Source organism: Gopherus evgoodei, chromosome 7 (assembly GCF_007399415.2).
Source record: "Gopherus evgoodei ecotype Sinaloan lineage chromosome 7, rGopEvg1_v1.p, whole genome shotgun sequence".
Classification (NCBI taxonomy): Eukaryota; Metazoa; Chordata; order Testudines; family Testudinidae; genus Gopherus; species Gopherus evgoodei.
This window is the reverse complement of record NC_044328.1, coordinates 121,843,323-121,865,160: the sequence shown is the minus strand read 5'-3', so window position 1 is coordinate 121,865,160 and position 21,838 is coordinate 121,843,323. Positions and strand designations below refer to the sequence as shown.

Below are 21,838 nucleotides of genomic sequence, written 5' to 3'. Positions count from 1 at the left end.
TGAGACACTTTAAAGTGGCCTGATTTTTCAGAAAGTAGTGAGCCATGGGTCCTCTCAAAATCAGTCCCTTTGTAAAGTGTCACTTTGAGTACCCAAAATGAGTAGTTGCTCTTAATTCATCTTGCCAAGGGACCTGAGGCAAAGCCCACTGGTGTCAGTGGAAGTCTTTCTGCTGACTTCAGGGAGCTTAGAACTGGGCCCTAAAACCTTATTGCAGTTTTATTTAAATACAGGGCTGTACTAAAAGTAGGAACTTTATGAATAAAGTTTGATGATTGGTTAGCATGACTTGGCTGCTCAGGAAATAGCTATGCATCCATTCCAATTCAAGAGAAATGAGTTGTGTACAGACCTGGAGGCATCTAAGTATACCCAAAGCTTTATCTGAGTAGGTAGCCACACACCATGTTCTGTCTTTGTTTGAAAATATAGTGCAATATGTATGAAAATATCTTTAATATGGACGTCTATGTCATTAATTGCATCCTAGTAAGAAAGAATTGTTGTTCATTTTTAACTCCACTATTAAAGAACTGAATAGCAGAACACAGCAGTTCCAAGTGTGCCGTGTGAGGCGCTCCCAATTCTATAAAGGGTTTACAGTAACATGCTAGAAAGACCACTTGAACTTACTAAACTGGGAAGATCTCCAAAACCTGGATGAATCAGCTAGGTCAGTCAGGATGCAGACCTGTCAGGAAAAAGGATCACTTTTTAAGGCACATCTCTTTATTGTGGCCAGGCGTTCCTGTAACTACTTGGGGATAATCTGTATGGGTTTAACGAAAGGTTTGTTACAATTGATGAATCATACCCATGTTTGTGCAAGAGAGACTTTTGACATGGTTTTCCCCAGTATCATCTCACAGCTTCTCTTCTCCCTTTCCACCCCCGCGTTCCCTCCCTCACCCCCTGACAGCTTGCTTGCTCACACAGGGTAATGGTTGGAGGGTGGGTTTAGTCACTTCAGTCTCCATTATTGTATAGTTGGACAAGGTGGATGAAGTAACATCTTTCATTGGACCAACTGATATATTCTGGGGTGCAATCCAGACTGGTAAAAAGTTGTCCCCTCTTATAACCCTTAAGTGCCTTAAAGCTTTGTTACTGTAGTGCTCTGCCTGAAATGCTCCCATAAGTAACAAGCATGCACTTTATGTATTGGGCAGCCCTGGTCCAACTCTTTAGATCTCAGGAGCCTGCCTGTAATGCCACCTACTTCCATTGGTCTTCACTAGCATTAGTTAACGTCTGGTAAGGTGATATTAGCTCACCCACCTCGTCTGATGTTTTGGGACCAACACAGTTACAAAAATGCTGCATAATTTGGTTAGCTGGAGAGTAAAGTATGAGTAGACTGGTTGAGTCACTTACAGTAATGCCTCTACTTTCCTTTTAAAATTCATTATTACCATTTGTTTGTATTATCCAAGCACCTACGAGTCCCAGACATGGTCCAGGATCCCATTGCGGTAGGCGCTATATAATCTTTTTGGGATTCCAAATACCAGAGGTGCCTGAGCTGGAAAGCTGAGATCTGGGTTTGGATTCAGACTTTTCCTCCCACAAAGTTCAGGGATCACTAATGGATGAAACAGAGGTTAGGCACAGTCTTTTTTTCTCATGTTGTCCCTTTATGTGAGGAGCAACTCCTAGTCAGTGATCCAATGAATATATGAAGTTAAGCATACACATAACTGTTCGATGGGTCAGGGCCTAGTATGGTACAGGAAAACATTACTGGCTCTGTGCAAGCAAATGTGTTTCATGCAGCATTTCAACCTCTAAACATTCTGAGTAGCAAAAGGAACAGAGCTATTATTAGTGATGATGAGTGTGGGACTTTCATAAAGCAGCAATTGTTACTCATCTATTTTCATTTGCAGAAGTTTTCTAACAAAAGGCAGGCACAAATGTAATAGCAGAGGCTAGGAGATGGATAGTAGGAGGGAAAAAGTGCTATCAGTTTCTGAAAGCTAGTGCTTAGTAAGACCTTTCTGTGTAGTTCTGGTTTTATGGCCATCAGAAACACAGTTGACTGGGATCTTTTGCCTCGCTGGATCAAAAAGTAAAAAATGAATTCAGAGGGTAAGTTTTGGGTTTTTTTGTTTTTGTTTGTTTGTTTAAAATGTGGTGCTTTGTATCAAACAGCTTCTGTTTTGGGGGAAGCCATTCCAGCATGGGATGTTGTTCACATGTTCCTAACTCCTTGCAGTTGGTTTGCATGAAGTGCATTAAGTACCAGAGACTGGCTTGTACTGTGTATGGAGTTCAGCTAAGGAAGTTGGTATATGAACTTACTCAAAAGTGGTCTCTGAATGGATAAGGGTAATAAAACTCTTGGAGGTACTTACTGAATTGCTGGCTATCTCTTAAGGAGTTTTATTAAATTGTAAATCTTTCCTCCCTCACCCTTTTCTAAAATGGAAAAGTCCAACAAGTTTGCACAAGACCTTTATGTGATCTTTAATGATCAGCTGTTTCACTTCCATGTTTGACTAAATGTCCATTATTACTGCCTTCACTATTTAACTGTGCATATTTGGAGTGATGCTGTCATGAGTTCATTTCAGGGTAGACTTTCCATTGTATTAACTGAAAATTTGCATGCTGTGCTTTTCAATGTTTTTGTGTGCAGTGAAGAGCACTGGTCCACGTTAAGAAAAAGAAGAAATACTCCCATTGACTTCAGTGTATCTGGGCTTGAATCTTGAGTTATTTAGGTTTATTGCTGCTCAACATACTGAAAGTTAGTCTTCAACTTTCCATGGAGTTTCCAGTATACCTTGTGCAAACCCAATAAAATCAAGGAACAACATTTTCTCTTTTCCCAGTTGTAAGATTAAGATTTACCTTGCAAATTAGATTAATCCATAGGGTTATTATGCTTCTCTTAGTAAGAAATTTACTCACTTTTCATGGGCAACTTCAGTTGGGCGAACTACTCCTTACATATTGCTTATTGCTAGTGTAAATATTGTTTATATTCAAAATATCTGTTTAAATTTTTACAGTGTGGTAGGGAAACGAGCAGAGAAGTCTTAAATTAGAAAAAAAACAAATGGAACAGAAAAACTCTAATAGAAGAAACTAAGAACAATTGAACAGCCTAACAGGTTGCAGTTACTAAGCTTAAAGTCTGCGTTGATGCCAGAAGAGCATTTTTTTTTTTCTGATAAAGGATGAGACAGAAGAAGACACATCAACATGTAAATCAGTGGGACCATGCACATGAATTAGGAAGTCAGAATTTGGTCCATAATTGTTGTACTAAGGCCTCTTCCTGCTCCTATTGAAATCAGTAACAAAACTTCTCTTGACTTTTTAATGGTGCTGGTTAAAATGCTAACTAGTTACATTTCACTTTATTGCCACTTTCTTACATTTCTAAATCTTAAATTTGCTTTGTTTTAAATAAATACATATCTAAAACTCAAGTAAACCAGAAACTTTCTCTTTAATAGCAAGCTCTTAGCATTTCAGAGTCTTGCTGTCTCCCTGCTTGCAAAGCTGCAGGGAGGAGAATGACTGAGTGGTACAAACGTAACACTTTGTGATTTGTCTACATACATTTGTATTTAACAACTAAAATAACCATTTTTTTTCTGTATTCACAGCATTGGCTTTATTGCACATAAAGATTTTAGTAAGTCCAGGTCAGCATAAAAAGTTCAAAATGACCTGGCACCAGAATGAACAAACAAATCTCCACCCTCTGGAAACAGGAGTCTACAGTGGAGAATTTTAATTTGCTTGTTTTTCTCTATGGCAAACATTTAATTTCTTTAGTGTTAACTCAGATAGCTTGTGTGGCAGGATATCAAATGAGGAGGGAGGGAGATTCCCAAGTAATATACCGTCAATTCAGTATTCCTTGGCATCACTTAAGTTTCAGGGCAACAGTGTTAATCTATTTTTCTAGATGAATTCTTCTAATTGTGGTGGTAAATAGTTAAAATTCAACTTTCTAATGGTTTGGACTGAGAAGATTTGACTAATACTGTATCTGACATAGGAATGGTGGCTGTTAAAATTTGAAGAATTCAGCTGATACTTTGAGTATATTGTTTCTTTATTACTACATGCATAAAAATATTCGTGTGCCTCCACGTTTGCAGGATCGAGCCCTTATTTTCTATCTTGCATTTACATTTTTGATTCATTAGTCTCAATGAAATAAATGGCATTTAGGATTTTTTTCTGACTTTTTTCAATTTAACTCAGTTTCTTTGCTTTTAATCCTTCATTCCCAAATGCTTTCAATGTGCAAAAGTTTACTGCCAATACTAATTTCCGCTCTGCTGTTAGGTAGAAAAAAGCATTACAGTATTACAGAAGAGCTCTCCAAGCCACAACTCCTTCACAGGGGAGTGTGTTTTGACTGGTATGCTATTGATCAGAGGATTCATTATTACAGTATTAATGAAGAACCCAAAACCAAAAGATATTTGAGAAAAGTCATGATGTTTTAAAAAAAAAAAAACACAAAAAATCCCTATTTTTTTATTATTTAAAGGTGCCTTCTGGGCTTTTAGTCTTTAGGGGATGCACTTGGTTGTGGGGAGAAAACTTGAAAATGTGACTCCTGATGACTAGAAACTTTTTTTAGTCAAAACTGAGAATTCTTGCGTATCACTTGTCTCCAGGAGCTGATGATTTAAGTAAACCCAGATATCACAAGTTGGTAACATTGCTAATATCTGCCCGTGTGTTTCAAATGCATTCCCGGAACAGCTTTTTAATTTTTTTTTTTTCTGTGCACATTACTCGTTCAGGCTAAGTGTATGCTTAGCTTTAAGGAAATGGGGCCTGATTTTACTCCCATTTAACTTTCTAGAAAGGCTCCCATTGACTACAGTAGTAGTTGAATCAGACACAATGAGTAGTATCTCTGAACTCTGGGGGCTTGTCTACATCAGAAAGTTGCAGCGCTGGTGAGGGAGTTACAGCGCTGCAACTTTGAAGGTGTACACATCTGCAGGGCATCACCAGCGCTGCAACTCCCTGTTTGCAGCGCTGGCCGTACTCCCGTTTTGTCTCGGGTGTAGAGGATCCAGCGCTGGTGATCCAGCGCTGGTAATCCAATGTAAACACTTACCAGCGCTTTTCTTGACCTCCGTGGAAGGAGGAAGCCTCTGGTAATCAAGCTGCTCTCCTTCCCCAGCTTGCTCTCGCGTTCCCGGAACCCCGAGCAAGCAGGTCTCCTTCCCTGCGGTTTGCAGGGGGTTCGGGAACGCGAGAGCAAACCGCGGCGAAGCTGGTCTCCTTTCCCGGTTTGCTCTCTCGTTCCCAGAACCCCGAACAAGCAGGTCTCCTTCCCTGCGGTTTGCAGAGGGGTTCGGGAACGCGAGAGCAAACCGCGGCGAAGCTGATCTCCTTCCCCGGTTTGCTCTCGCGTTCCCCGAACCCCGAGCAAGCAGGTCTCCTTCCCTGCGGTTTACAGAGGGGTTCGGGGAATGCGAGAGCAAACCGCGGCGAAGCTGGTCTCCTTTCCCGGTTTGCTCTCGCGTTCCCCGAACCCCGAGCAAGCAGGTCTCCTTCCCTGCGGTTTGCAGGGGGGTTCGGGAATGCGAGAGCAAACCGCGGTGAAGCTGGTCTCCTTTCCCGGTTTGCTCTCTCGTTCCCCGAACCCCGAGCAAGCTGGTCTCCTTCCCTGCGGTTTGCAGAGGGGTTCGGGGAACGCGAGAGCAAACCGCGGCGAAGCTGGTCTCCTTTCCCGGTTTGCTCTCGCGTTCCCCGAACCCCCCCTTGAAGCCGCCCAACAGCGCTGCAGTGTGGCCACATCTAACACCACTTGCAGCGCTGGTTGGTGTAAGTGTGGCCACTCTGCAGCGCTGGCCCTATACAGCTGTACTAATACAGCTGTAACAACCAGCGCTGCAAAATTTTAGATGTAGACATGGCCTGGGAGTCTGCTCACATACATAAAGGTGTGTGCCAAAGTGCTTTCTGGCCCCAAAAGATTACATGTTCCTTATTGTAGAATGACCTTTTGTCACTTCTGTTTTACTTCTTCTGTTTCACTTAGCGTATAGGTGGAGAAGAATATAAATTTCCTAACAAATTAAGATAAGATTAATGAGATGTAATCTTATTTCTAATATCAAAGATTTTTAAAGAACTGCCGTGCAATTCATAGTGCTATCATAGTTTTGTATGTCTCTGTTGCTAGTACTTGCTAATGCTTCCCATGAAATTCTTTTCAAGGCCATTACCTCACCATAGACTTTGGCCCATAAAAAACGCTTTGGTATGTGAACTGTATTTTTCTGGCTGCTGCTGATGTTGCAATATCTATTTACATAGAGCTGCTGTTGCTGCCGTTTTACCTAGAGCTTTTTGCTCTTTTCTTTGTTCTGGGGAAAATTTTGCTTTCGCTCTTTCAGCCTTTCCAGACATTTTGCATTCAGTACACAGGTTATAGCTGTAGGAAATATTTTCAGTTTTGTGTTTTTTAACCATCTACACATTTATGGTTTTGAGTAAACATTCGGTATGCAAAATAAGGAACTAGAACATAGTTCCTGTAAGCAATTGGTTTACTTTATTTTATATTTTAAAAGCTTACGATCCATACTAGTGGATATTGTGATTGCTCTAAGTGTAGTATTCTCATTAAATTCCTTTTTAAAAGGTGAATGTTATTTTTTCATGTGAAAATGATTTCAATAGAATAATCAAAATGTCTTTACGAAGCTCTGACTCCAGTAGGCAGGATTTTACAGTACGTTTTGAGAGGGGGGGAAAAATGCAGGTTCCGGTTTTACACTGTAGATGCGTGTTCATTCAATAACTTTTAAGCCCTCACCTAAAGGTGCTGGAGACTAAATCCCTGTCTGTGGATTGGGTATTGCATGGGCAACGAAGGCTTCCCCTTTCTGCCCTACCAGTGTGTCAAAATGTGCTTTGGAGGAGCTGAAAGGTGAGAGGAGAGAAGAGCTCTGTGACTGCTCAGGATAGAAGGGTGCGGATCTCGTCAATTGTTGTAGTGGTGTGACGGGCTGGAAGGTCTCTTCCGCTGACCCACCCTGTTAACAGGTGTTGATGGCTTCACCCACTGTTCCAAAGTTCTGCTGTGTCTTTTTGCAAGTGTGCTCTGTTAACTCCACCTGTGATAGCAAAAGAAATGTGGGTTTGCTTCATGGCTACAGAGGAAGGATGACCTTGTAGTTAAGGCCCAGGGCTGGCACTTGGAAGTTGGGTTAAATTCTTGTCTCTACCACACATTCCATCTGACCTGAGCCAAGTCACTTGGAGGACACTTTCAAAAGCACAAACAAGAGAGCTGGCTTGATGGAGGAGCATAGGACAAAAAACATATGGCAGCAGTAATTGAGGTGGAAAGCAAGGCTATTTTGACAAGGGTTTTGGTGATGACATAGTGAAAAGGGTTAGCTGCTTTCTTTATTTTCCAAAAAGCAGGACTTGGAGGCGTGGAGAGAAAGATGCATGGAAACTAATCCAAAGATGCAAATTACAGTGACAGAATGGGTAGTGTTGATGCCAGCTACCGGGAAGCATTTTTAGAGCATCAAATCCAGTGTCTTACTGCCAAAAATATTATTGTATATGGAAATATTCAGGCATTGAACAGACCTAGAAAGTGTTGTTTGGTTATTTCTAGGAGAAATTACAGAAAATATAAGAAGTTTAAAGGTGCATTTAAAAAACGTAATTATCTCATTGTCTAATGCTGCTCTATAGACTCTCCTTGCAGTGATAAGACCCCTAGGTCACTTAATGGAACTTGGGAAGCTTGGTGCAATGGATAATCTTTGTGATTTGTTTCATTCAGTGTTCATTATTTTGCAACTTGTGTAAATGTTTAACACTTCTAGATGTTTGATTTTGAACTAATATATGCACAGATAGAGCACCCTAAAGACTAACAGACCCACCATCATCAAATATTATTAGAGCAAATAAATATTGGTATGGTTAAAAGTGAATGATAAACATTGTACATGGACTCATCATATGATGTATACTTAATAAGCTGTCATCAATATATATTGACCTTTACACACTTAACTGTGTTATCTGATGTTGGACATATGCATGCATTGGTGAGAAAATGTGATGCTTCCTTATGTTCCTGTTGAGCTGACCTTACATGATTGAAATTTTGCTTCAGTATCAATTTTCCAGTAAAATTAAGTTGCTCAATGTGAATAAGATTATCTGACCAATTTAACCTCTCATGCCTCAGTAGTAATCCGGAATAGATCACAGCTTCAGAATGCCTGTGTTGAGATTATTTGCCGTTTTTTAAAAAACTTGATCTGCGGATATCCCCAGAGGATTGTCGGTGAGCGATCCACAGTTATGCGGCTTGGTTGGAGAAGTCACATGGTATTGCTTCTGTTCCCTGATTGGAACAGGATGGAAGCATTTCTACTGTGAATACTTGTGACAGAACTTAAAATTTGGCTTCTGCAAATATTCACCAAGGTGATTGACATTTGCTTTCCAGTAAAACTGAGTAACATGAGAGTTTGTGGAAAGGAAATAAAAGGAAGGAATTATTTAGTAAGTAAATATTTTAAAATGTGTGTGAACATTAGCCTTGAAATATTTTTCTAACTCTGTTTTTCTGTCCATTCGTATTCTGGCATGTCCAATGTCAACCATAAATCACTTTAATCATATGAAACTCCCATTAAATATACTCTCAAAAATGCCAAATAGAGCCCGTGTTTTAGTTCTTTGTATGGAAAACAGTGTCAGTGCTCTTGTGTGGTTTAGTTGCAGATTTAATTTTTCTAGTCTTCTGACTTTATTACTCACAGTCTGAGTTTGCAGCTGCGTAATACTAAAGAGACATGGAGTCTCTTGACCTAGGCAAATTTGAACACTCTAGAAAGAACAAAAAGGTCCCACTGATAATGAGAGTGGGGAGGAGGTGAAATCTAAAAATCTTAATCTGAGTGGTTTATATGAACTGAACAAGAGACAGCAATGGAATTGTGGACATCTTTAGGCATGGAAAACACAGGAAGATAAAGCAACATGTGTGCATTGCCCCCATGTGCACTAGCTTGATTTTTTGTGTGCCTAAATGAGAGCTGAACGCTCTTGAAAATCTTACCCCAAATAGTTGTCAGCAAGAAATGATCTCTCTGAAACGCTGTTGCCAATGAATACAGTGACTGTTCTCGTCTAGATTTTTTCCCCCGCCCCAAACCCACATACTCAGTTCTGCATATTGTTCTCAGTATAAACTCCAGAAATCTTTAGGTGTACTCTTGACACAGTAAGTCAAAGAAAAGGCAGAATCGGCCAAAACCCAATAATTATTTATGAAGCAATAACTAATGGATTTACAGAAATCTAGGCACTCAAGTTATTTATAAAATGGGAAAGAACAAGAGGTCAGATTGGATGTATTTTCGTCTTTGCTGTTTCAGTTCAATGCTTTTGAACTTTGGTTCACTCAGCTGGACTAATACACAGAAGTACACAGGGCAAGAAGAAAGTTGCCACAGAAAGAGAGTTCCAAGAAATTGCAATACAGTACATGTTGACATTTATTTTCCCGGCAATGTAGTGTACCAAATTCTATATAAAATGTGTTTTCTTAGAATCTTTTGATATTAATATTTCTACAAGTAAATCCACATTTTATTGTGCAGGAGCTTAGAGCAAAAGGCTATTCAAGTGTTTCTCAGTTTTGCTCACTTTCCAACGGGTGGAGTTTCACTGTAGTAACTCCTCACTTAACGTTGTAGTTATGTTCCTGAAAAATGCAACTTTAAGTGAAATGCTGTTAAACTAATCCAGTTTTCCCATAAGATTTAATGTAAATGCGGAGGGTTAGGTTCCAAGGACCTTTTTTGGGGTTAGGCATTATATACTGTACAGTACTGTACAGTACTGCGGTTGGAAAGTGCCCCTGGCTTACTCCACGCAGGCACAGCCCGCTGCAGGCAAGGACGCTAGGAAGCACCTTTGCAGCAGCAGCGGCAGCTTTCCTGAAGAAGAACAGGCACTGACTTTCCCGGGGGATGCTCCAGGCCCGCCTCTTCCCGTTCCCGCTCCACTCCAGGCCCACCTCTTCCCACCCCCACTTCACCTCCTCTCCGGGGCACACCACGTCCCCACTCCTCCTTCCCTCCCAAAGTCCTAAGCAGGGGGAGGGCTGGGAGGGAGAGGGAGGAGGTGGAGAAGAGGAACTTGTGCAATTCTCCCTTGTAAAGTTTCTGCTCTTCCACAGAATCTTACAAGCAGTGGCCAGAGCAGGCAGCCAAACGACATTATAAGGAAGCATGGCACAACTTTAAATGAGCATGTTCTCTAATTGAGCACTGACATAACTTTGAAACAATGTTAAGCGGGAGGATGTTAAGTGAGGAGTTGCTGCATTGATAGAGTTAATAGATTCTAGTTTCATGTGATTTTCTATGTTAAAGTGTTGTGTTTTCTGAGGGCCTAATCCAAAGCTCACTCAAATCAATGGAAATCCTTTAAAATTTCAGATAACTTTTCCTGTACCTGAATGAGAGAATATGGACCGAGTACATCATTAAATTGGAATGGGATTTTTTTACACACTGAATTTTCATGTGCAGCTTGGAGGTAGCATTTTGCCTGTGGTATCAGTTGGTGACTTCAAATGACTTTGAGCCCTCAAAGGGTAACAACCTGTCTGTCTGACTTAGGGTACATCTGCATTCCAGCTGAACTGTGAATTGGGCTTATGTAGATGTACCCATGCTCTCTGTCTAAAAATACAAAGTGAGGATGCCGCAGTGCAAGCTTCAGCTCAGGCTGCACAGCGAGAATGCATTCGCAGGGATCTGATGGGATTGTGCAGCTTGCACTGATGTGCCCTGCAGTGTGCTCCCATCTATTTTCAGCAAGCAAGCTAGACTGCAGCTAGCACAGGTGTGTCTACACAAGCTGCATATCATAACCCACACTGCAACATGAATGTACCCTTAAAGTTTTGAGTAGGTTGCTAGAAAGATCTCATTAACAAAGAAATTAACCCTTGGTGAATAATCTGCCTCAGTACCGTAACTTCTTGAGGCATCATCCAGATTTCATGAGCCAATGTTTTCAAGTGTTGCCAGCTCTCGAACTGTTCTCAAATGTTTAATTTGTGAAACAAATCAGCTTGCTCCTTTTAGGCAGTCTTCTCCTCTGCTGTGCTTATTTCGCCTTATCGCCACACCCACTCACAGGCAGAGTATCCTGCTGCACACTGAAAAATCCTAGTGGGAGAGTGCCAACTTGCCAGAAGTTAGGTTGGCTTTGTTCTGTCACCTTGCCATTAAAATTGAGACTCTCTCTAGTTTGCATAGAGTGAACTGTTTGTTTTGAACATAGCACATTTTTTTCCCCCTCCAAACATGACTAAGGGAAGATTGATGAGATATTGTTTTCTCGGTCAAATTCTTCATTCTTCACTTGAGCAAAATTCCCACTGACTTCAACCATAGCATTTGGCCTAGGGGCAGATCTAGACATTTTGCCGCCCCAAGCACGGCAGCATGCCACGGGGGGCGCTCTGCCAGTCGCCGGTCCCGTGGCTCCGGTGGACCTCCTGCAGGTGTGCCTGCGGTCTGCTGGTCCCATGGCTCCACTGAAGCTGCGGGATCAGCGGACCCTCCGCAGGCATGCCACCCAAGGCTGCCTGCCTGCTGTCCTCCCAGCGACCGGCAGAGCACCCCGCAGCATGCCGCTCCAAGCACGCGCTTGGCGTGCTAGGGCCTGGAGCCGCCCCTGATTTGGCCATAAATTATTTGGCTCTAGGTATGTAAATCAGCAGAGTCAAAAGAATCTCAAGTGACAAACTGAAGTATCATCAATCTATTCATGATGATTCTTTTTAATTGACTAGACAAGAGCAGAGGTAGCCGTGTTTGAAGGAAACCTTGGTATTAGCACTATTGAAAAACGAGACCCAGGAAATTACTAAGCAATTTAACTTATTATTGAATGGAAGATTAGAGAAAAAGTAGAAGAATTAAGATTTCTAATGTACTTAAACAAATAGAAGAGATGCAAACATAAATTAATAAAACACAAGCTAACTGTAGTTCTCCAATATGTATTCAAACTATGATGGATTGTACGTGCAGTAAAGGCTAGATGAATAGGCTTCAGTGTGGTCTGGAGATCTTAGAGCACTCAGTAACTTTAAATGGGATCTGATGTTTGATGCTATAAAGCCTACAGAACAATGTTTCATTAAAAGTAATTTTCTGAGTAATTTTAAAAAAAATTGCAATGTGTGTGTGTTTTTTTAAAAAAAAAAAAAAAAGACCCACCCCAGTTGAAATCCTGGCCCTGACCGTGTCTATTGGCGTTTACCCAAACAACTGTCTTCATTGGGGCCAGGATTTTACCCTTCACCGCCAGCGTGGTCGAGGGCGAAGTTGGGTACACTGCGTTTACCCACTTCTCATTTGGAGAATACAGAGTTTAGGTTAAGAGTTTACCCACTCTTTTTTTTTTTTTTCTTTTAACCACTACACCAATGCCCCTCACCTCTTTTACCCTTGAAATCTAATTCCTTGTGCAAAGGAAGCTGAGAATAGCTAAATGAAGTTTGACAGGCTAAGTGAAATAAGACACAAGGCTTCATCTAGTGAATGAGAGTATGCAGTTAGACTTTGTTTTTAGTTCTTTTAGCAAAGTACAGAAAAATTCAAAACTGGCAGGGCCGCCTCTGTTTGTCAAACAGGATTAACTCTGGACATCTGTATGAAGCATCAGCAAGTATGTGCACAAGCATATATTAACAGAGTGGCTTTGGCTCGTGGTGCTTGCTCAATAAGCATGATTTGTATACCATAGCACATTTCATGTTCATTTTACATCAGTTCCACCTGTAAATAGTTCATAATAGCTTCCTTAATAAAACAAGCAAGCTCTAGTAAGAGAGTTGGCACCAGGGTACCAAAGATACTAACTATGGGAACAAATAGAAAGCGGAATGAAGAATAGCAAAGTCTGAACAGTAGGCAGAGTAAAGTCTAAAAAATGTAGACATATAGACCTTTTTCTGAAGGGTGTGTATGTGTAATCTACACTAGAGTAAAATATGGTGGAATGGGATTCCTCCATTTTACTTGCATCAATGTCATGGTGTGTGTTTTTTATATTTTGCTATGGTAGGGGATGCTTGGTATTCAGGAGGAAGGTATACAAGGGTTGGGGAAGGGGTATACAAGGGGAGGAAATTGTGGATGGTACACATACCAGAATGAGAGAGAAACAGCCATCTCTCACTGTAAATGCGTTCTCGGGCAGCCAGGTGCATACATTATAAGCACCTCCTTGAGTAGTTATAATCAATAACACCAGCTGATGACGACTGTGGTGGAAGTATAGGAGCAGTTTCTCTATAAAGATGAACAATTTCTCTGATGTATTAGGCACGGACAGGCTGTTGCACTTCAGGCATACGTGAATTTTTGTGCCAACTCACATTTCTTTTTTTCTTGAACAAATATTCATAAATTGTAAGGCCAAAAGGTACCACTGCTGCTATGATCTCTCCTGGCCTCCAGCATTTTTGTAGACAATTCAAGGAAATGTAATCTAATTAGGTTTAAATTCTTTGTCCCACCCACAGTATCCCATCCCAGTCATATAATACAGGATACTGTTATGCAAACATGACTTTTCAGAAGCTCAGTGCCAAAGAGCAACTGGTGGTATTTGGTGACTGACATTCTCCAGGGTACAATCTGTGCTGTTGAACAGCTGTCCTCTCAATTCTCCAACCTGGGGTACCTTGTACTCTGCTTCACTGTGACAGCAACCACTGCTGGTCTGCTCACAGACAACCTTCAGCATGTAAATTATTGCGAGCTATACTGTGTGAGTGCTATGGCCAGCCATTCATGAATTACACCGCAGAGCAGAACCAGCAAATTTCCCGTCCCAGACTTTCACCAAGAAACATACATACCGTACTGCCCAGCCTTCTCCTGGACAACACAAGCGCATACAAAGTCTGTCATTTTATTAATGGAAAATGATATGTGCCAATCCAGTTATCTCAAATGAAGTTTCCCAAACACTTCAATCCAAGCATGCCGTTTAGATAAAACAACTTGAATTACAGAAAGATTTTTTTAAGCGATTCCAAGTAATGAGGCATAAATGTCAGAACTGGTTACAAAAGAATCCAAAGGTAAAATGCAACTAATACCTAACTTAACAAGCGAAGTGCATTCAAAGCAAAAGTCTCACATGCTTCAGCAGTCTGGCTGAACTCCTTTCAGACAGGATCCCTCCCTCAGTCCAAAGCTGTTTCTTTGCTCACCACGTGTTGTGGCTGCTGTGGTAGAAAGAACAGGAGGAATAATTTGGGGCATCTGTTCCCCATTCTTTTATACTTTTTTCCTCTTCTTTGAGAGTCCTCTCCAACTGAAGTTCAGGAGACAAAGTCTGTGGGGACTTTTCCAAGATGTAAACTTCTCGTTCATACCCTTTTTCCTGCCAAAGAATGGCCACTCAACCAAGTGATGGTCCAAGATTTCATTGACACCTGGCTGTGGCATCGGTTTGCCTTTTGTTTCTGGTTTGCAGCTGGCTGCTTTTCTAAACTTGGAACATGTCTCAGTAATGTCACACATTAGAATGTTATAACTTTACATACAGCGTTACCACACACCTTTAACCAGGACAATAATAATCAGCAAATTGTAAGTTTTCAGATGATATCTCAAGGCATAGTTTGTACAAAATGATAGCCTTGAGAAAAGGATAGACATAGGGCTACAGACTGTCACAGTGACTATTTGCAGCATTAGTCCCATATTTATGTTCACTGAGAGAAGATGAGGGGATCCCAATTCTATCCCTTCCAGCTCTTCTTTGTAAAGAATAAGGGATGAGTGAAGATGAGATCAGGGTCTTGGATACCACAGTGATGGGCACAGGTGACGTTCATCTTTCCTCTCAGAAGGAGAGGAGGTGATGGAGAAGCCATGAGGCCTTTCTGATCTCTTCATGGTAAAACTGGTGCCTGTGTTTGCACAGAAATGGAGGTGTTCCAAACCCCAGTTTGAGAGCCCCTGCAGTTGTGTGACTGCTTCTGCAGGTAATGTGCCATAGTCCTGAGTGCTAAATAAACAAGATCTAAATATTTTAACCCAGTTAATCCTGATCTCTCACACCAAGGTTTTGTGATCAAATCCTTGCAGGATTTATAGGTTATAAACTAAATCCCTGCCTCTGCCTTTTGTCACAGTAACTAAAGCAGATGTGAACTTCAGCGTCCAATGAAATCTTTTCTGGCTTTCATTTCTGTTTATATGATTCAGGAGTTGGCAATCTTTCCTCAGCAAATATACCCGTAACTCTGAATAGAAATAGTCCTTCAAGGGTGATACTGTCAGCAACCAGAAAGGATTAAGTGTCTAGTAAATGCTTTTGGTTAATTTGGCTGCTTTTTAAAAATGTCAGTAGGTGCATGCACTTTGAAGAAGGTTAAGGAGAGATGTTCCTGCTCCATATCTGCTTCACCCTGTCTAGGCCTGAGCAGGATGTTAAGAAAAGACTGAAATCTGAGGTCTTTACATTTTGCTAAAACTCGATGAAACTGAATCAGTACTATGACAAAACTGTTAAGCGCAGTATTTTTTTGCTTGAAATCAAGCCAGTTTTTGAGCTGAAACAGGAATATTTTTAAAATGTATTTTTTGTAATGATCAGTTTTTGCTCTTCACTGTGTTCTAAAGATCAGGCGTTCTAATATGTAAACTCACATTTCGCACATTCTCTGAAACTGATCCGTTTGTTTTGTTCTGCAGGAGTCCCAGAATGAAACCGGGCAATTATTTACATGCAACCTTATTTCTGCTGTATCGATGAGTGAGTGAGTGTTGATTGTATTGACTCCAGGGTATCAATTCATAAACCATTTATCTTTTGGTGTTTACTAGAAACATAATGCAGAAACCTTGCTTTCATACATTTATTTAAAATGTGATGTGGCTTAATTAATTAAATGAAATATCTGGCTTAAAAGATAATTTAGAACATAAGAATGGCCACGCTGGGTTGGACCAAAGGTTAATCTAGCCCAGTATCCTTTCTTCTGACAGTGGCCAATGCCAGCTGCTTAAGAGGGAATGAACAGAACAAGTAATCAGGTGATCCATCCCATGTTGCCCATTCCTAGCATCTGGCAAGTAGAGGCTAGGGACACCATCCTTGTCAAACCTGGCTAATAGTCCTTGATGCACCTTATCCTCCATGAACTTACCTAGTTCTTTTTTTGAACCCTGTGGTACTGGTAGTCTTGGCCTTAATAACATCCTCTGGCATTTTTTTTAATTGGATGTAGTAGTCTGCAGAGTTAATTTAATACCTTTTTTTTTCCTTATGTGCATGTGGCTAGACAAATTCAGATGAAGTAAAGAGCAGAGTTTTAAATTAGGATAATTAAATATCTAGGGTTGTGGTGGGTTCTCTGTTACTAGTAGCCTTTAAATCAAGACAAGATGGCTTTCTAAAATATATGCCATAGTTCAAACAAACTATGGACTTGATGCAGAAATTATTGGGTGAGGGTTTTTTGAGTTGTATTTATGCAAGAAGTCATCTCATCATCAGGGTAGATAATCATAATGGTCCCTTCTGGCCTTGAGAGAGATGATTTATATGTTAGCATGGTGTTAGGCAACATGGCTACTTGTATACTTTTACATGTATTTCTCTAAATGCACAGAGTCTTCTGCTAACACAAGAGATCCAATCAAACTTCCACTGAAGTATATGCGAGCCTCTCCACTGATCTCAATGGTTAAAGCTAATTTTCAAAATCTGCTTGTTTTTGCTTGCTGTCTGCCAATGCCCGCTGCTCTAGGGCAGTTTCCTCCTTTTTCACTTCCTTATTGCCTCCGTAGAAGAAGAATCAGAATTTCCAATTTCAGACTTCTTAGGTTTATTGCTTAAGTTGTCTTCCTTTCATTGCTCTTTTCCCCTATAAAGCACCATGTAAGTTTATGGCATGGTCTAAATAAATAATAGGCATTAAAATGATGTTTCCGGCCCTATGCCTGCCCCCAAGACCCCTTAGCTAACTTTTGGGGTTTTACAATCACATTTCTGAATTTTTTTAAAAATGTGTTTTCTCTTCCTTGTTGCTGCGTGAAAGACGTGCACACATGGGATACAAATTGACTGTAGGAGAAACAGTAAAGCTGATTAAACAAATTGCTGCTAAATACTTAAAGCAAGTGAAAAGCGTCATGAAGGTGTTCCTTCATTCTCCTCCAGTTTATAGCAATCTAACCTGCAGGAAAAATAAGTTAAAGGGAAAAAATTGCACCCTCAAGTTACATTTAAGTTGATAGTGTCCTTTTTACTGACACCTGGAGACGAGTAGACACTCCAGAGACCTTGACGTAATTGTGTGTTACCACTGGGATCTCTTTTTTTTTTTTTTTTCTTTTTCTAATCTCATAAAGTAATGGCTAAAGGAAGGAGATCTCCCCAAAGAAGTACTCCCCAGCTGGCATAGAGCTGGCCGAACAATATACTCAACACTCTCATGGTCCCCTTACAACCTTGACCTGTTGTACAAGGGGAAGGAGGGGGTGTGTGGCCAGCTACCATTTCATGGCTGCCCACAGGTGCAAGCAGACTATCGGCAGTCCAAGGTAAATTAGAGTAGTGTGTAGCTGCTGTAATCTCCATGGGGCGCTGACGTATGCCCACAACGGCATCATGGCTAACCACGTTTGCTGCGCATTCCCCTCCGCTGCACTCTTTGCAATGGGCATAGGAATGGAAGGACTCAGATACAGGGCTTCAGAATTAGCTGAATGGCCAACCCCAAGCGTTCAGAAGCAATGAGTCAGGCCCCCAGAATCATGAGTGGCTTAAAAATATTTAAAAAAAATAATCTGAGGTTACTTTTGTTTGCTTTCTGATTTTAGGTTTTAATCTTGTTATTAAGCTTTTCTTGGCAGCCAAGAGGGCTAGAAACTTCTTGTTCTTCCCTCCCCACCCGCTTTTTTCTTCGTGACCTGTTTGCATAATCGCTTGCCTGCAGGAAGTGGGACTTTAAGATACATACCAAATATCATAGCTAGATTTGGCAATGCTAAATTTGTATGTTGTATAATAAGGATCACTTTGATCTTAGAATTGTCTCTACAACATGCAAGGGCTTGTTTTCTCCATGTGTGTAACATGTACTACTGTTAATAAGGTGCACACATTGATGGGAAAGTAGATCTAAAAGTACCGGAGCACAGAATTTGCATTGTGATTTTTCATTATTGTGGTTGTTTGTGGTTCTTTAATCAAGTTTTACATAAGTATTTCCTTTTCTAACTTTTAAAAGTCCTGTTTGTTCAACACAACTGAACCAGGATGTCATGTGTGTAAAGAGATGATGAGATTTAGGGAACCTTTGAATTCTTTAGAAATTATCAAACACAGTTTTAACAAGTTAAGTCAGTAAACACAGAATCCAGGATGAACAGAGGAATTTAGTTCCTGAATTACTACACCACTGTAACAGGTTTCAGAGTGGCAGCCGTGTTTAGTCTGTATCCGCAAAAAGAACAGGTGTACTTGTGGCACCTTTAGAGACTAATAAATTTATTTGAGCATAAACTTTCGTGGGCTACAGTCCACTTCTTCGGATGCATGGAATGGGACATATATTGAGGAGATGTATATACGCGTACAGAGAGCATGAAAAGGTAGGAGTTGTCTTACCAACTCTGACAGGCCAATTAAGTAGGGGAAAAAAACTTTTGAAGTGATAATCACACTTCTTATCAAACTGTCTGTACAGTTTGATAAGAAGTGTGATTATCACTTCAAAAGTTTTTTCTTTACTTAACTGACCTCTCAGAGTTGGTAAGACAACTCCCACCTTTTCATGCTCTCTGTACGCGTATATACATCTCCTCAATATATGTCCCATTCCATGCATCCGAAGAAGTGGGCTGTAGCCCACGAAAGCTTATGCTCAAATAAATTTGTTCGTCTCTAAGACCTTGGCTACACTGGAGAGTTGCAGTGTTGTAAACCCACCACCAGCGCTGCAACTCACTCACCGTCCACACTTGCAGGGCACATACAGCGCTGCATCTCCCTGATTGCAGCGCTGGCTGTACTCCTGCTCTGCTTGTGGTATAAGGATTCCAGCGCTGGTGATGCAGCACTGCTCCGCAAGTGTGGCCACCAAAAGTGCTGTAATTGGCCTCCAGGGTATTAGGAGGTATCCCAGAATGCCTGTTCAGCCACTCTGCTCATCAGTTCGCACTCTACTGCCCTGGGCTTAGGTGACCCACCCTTTAAATGCCCCGGGAATTTTAAAAATCCCCTTTCTGTTTGCTCAGCCAGGTGTGGAGTGCAATCAATCAGTGAATCTTTCCAGGTGACCATGCCTCCACGCGGTAAAGGAGCCCCAGCATGGAGCAATGTTGAGTTGCTGGACCTCATCAGTGTTTTTGGTGAGGATGCTGTGCAGTCACAGCTGTGCTCCAGCAGTAGGAATTATACCTATGGGCAGATCTCAAGGGCCATGCTGGAAAGGGGCCATGGCCGGGACACGGTGCAGTGCAGGGTTAAAGTAAAGGAGCTGCGGAGTGCCTATTGCAAAGCTCGCGAGGGAAACCGCCACTCAGATGCTGCCCCCACGACCTGCCGTTTTTACAAGGAGCTGGACGCGATACTTGGGGATAACCCCACTGCCAATCCGACGACCATGATGGACACTTCAGAGCGGGGGGGGGCGGCAGGGGGGTTGGAGGGGTAAGGAGAGGAGGAGGGGTTAGGGGAGGGGGTTGAGGAAACGGAGAGTGAGGGTACTGGGGTGGGGGGAGACACCCCGGAGTCCCAGGAGGCATGCAGCCAGGAGCTCTTCTCAAGCCAGGAGGAAGGTAGCCAGTCGCAGCAGCTGGAACTAGTTGGAGAAGGACAAGCAGAGGAGCGGGTTCCCGGTAAGCAGCTTTTAGTTTCAGGATGGAAATGTTTCGGGAGAGAAGGGGGGGTTATGGCTGCATGCATGCCTAGATGTGGAATAGCCCATGGATGTGATCTATCACGTTGCGGTAATCGGCCTCGGTAATCTCTTCAAAAGTTTCTGCCAGAGCGTGGGCAATGCACTTGCGCAAGTTTATAGGGAGAGCCACTGCGGTCCTTGTCGCAGTCAGGCTAACGCGTCCATGCCACTGTGCCGCGAGGGGTGGAGGGACCATTGCTACACACAGGCAAGCTGCATAGAGGTCAGGGCAGAATCTGCATTGCTGTAGAAGACCCTCCCACTCTTCCCAGGTTACCCGCAGCAGTGAGATCTTCCAGGATTAACACCTGTGGAAAATGGTTGGAGAGTGTTCAGTGTAGGTGCCCCCTGCAGCATTTTGCTCTCCCCAACGCACAGAAACCCCTGCACATCCCAGAAGCAATCATTCCCCCTTCCCAGGTTACCCGCAGCAGTGAGATCTTCCAGGATTAATTCCTGTGGAAAGTGTTGGGAGAGTGTTCAGTGTAGGTGCCCCCTGCAGCATTTTGCTCTCCCCAAGGCACAGAAACCCCTGCACATCCCTGAAGCTATCATTACTCACCATTTCCTGCCTCCTGTGGGTTAGGTGCGCTCTGTTTGGTATGGGAAAAGTATGCTAAAGTGAAGACTGTTAACTCCTTCACTGTGTGGGAATAACTGTCTGGGTGAGATTATAAACAATGCAGCCTGTGTCCTGTTTTAACTGTTCCCATTTTTGTCTTTTGAACAGTGTCCCTGACTACTGGACTGCCCATATCATCCACTGGGCAGAGGCTACAAAACCTCGGGAAAAAGCTGCAAAAAATCAAAGAGGACATGCTTAAAGCAGTTATGGATCACTCTGCCAGAGAGAGTAAAAAACTGCAGGGCTGGAGACAAAGGGAAAGCATGCTCCACCAGAGAAACGCAGCAGCTAAGAAGAAAAGCAAAAAGCAGCTGATAAGCATCCTGGCATGCCAAACGGACTGTATCCAGTCACTCGTAGCCATGCAGGCAGAGCACTACCGTGCCGACCCCCCTCTCACCCCCCCATCCCAGAGCTCTTTCCCTTGTGCCCCAATGACAGCTCCAAACCCCCTTTCCCAGCATCCAGGTTCTTACCACCACCAGCTGCCCCCAACACCTGTACGTTCACCAACCAGCCCTGAGAACTACGACCCTTACCCTCTGCACTCAACCCCCATCGCCATGCAGTATTTTCATCCTGAAGTGCAGCAGTCATTGCACAGGACTCCGGACAGGACATATTCAAACCTGTGACTGTACAGTTCACCACCCTACCCCCCTACCCTTTTAGGTTCCCAAAATGTTGTGTGTCTCTAAGAAAGTTATTTTCTTTTCAATAAATGAATTCTTGTCTTTGAAAGCAGTCTTTATTATTGCAGAAAGTGAAAGATACCATAGCCCAGGAAAGAAGCATGCACTGCAAATCATTTTAGGAAAAACAGATTCCTACTATTGTAACCACTGCACTTCACTCCCGTGCAAGGCACCAAACATTATTGTTGGTTTTCAGCCTCAAATTCCTCCCTCAAGGCTTCGCTAATCCTTGTAACCCTGTGCTGGGCCTCTCTAGTAGCCCTGCTCTCTGGCTGTGCAAATTCAGCCTCCAGGCGTTGAACCTCAGAGGTCCATGCCTGACTGAATGTTTCACCCTTCCCTTCACAAATATTATGGAAGGTGCAGCACGTGGATATAACCGCAGGGATGCTGCTTTCCCCCAAGTCTAGCTTCCCGTACAGAGATCGCCAGCGCCCTTTTAAACAGCCAAAAGCCCACTCCACAGTCATTCGGCACCGGCTCAGCCTGTAGTTGAACTGGTCCTTGCTCCTGTCAAGCTTCCCTGTATAC

The 21,838-nt window shown here is 42.3% G+C and overlaps 1 protein-coding gene across 17 annotated transcripts in view; it reads left to right on the top strand.

The window, feature by feature from the left end:
- Positions 1 to 21,838, top strand: part of MITF (melanocyte inducing transcription factor) — a 173,800-nt gene that overhangs the window by 67,010 nt on the left and 84,952 nt on the right. For 5 of the 17 annotated variants that reach the window (XM_030568156.1, XM_030568166.1, XM_030568163.1 and 2 more), the window contains exon 3: positions 15,771 to 15,835. The exons of 10 other annotated variants lie outside the window; for them this stretch is intronic. In XM_030568156.1, the coding sequence (XP_030424016.1) occupies positions 15,771 to 15,835 (65 nt within the window). The remainder of the gene's footprint in view (positions 1 to 15,770; positions 15,836 to 21,838) is intronic. 2 more of the 17 variants (XM_030568168.1, XM_030568170.1) reach the window with 1 other exon arrangement.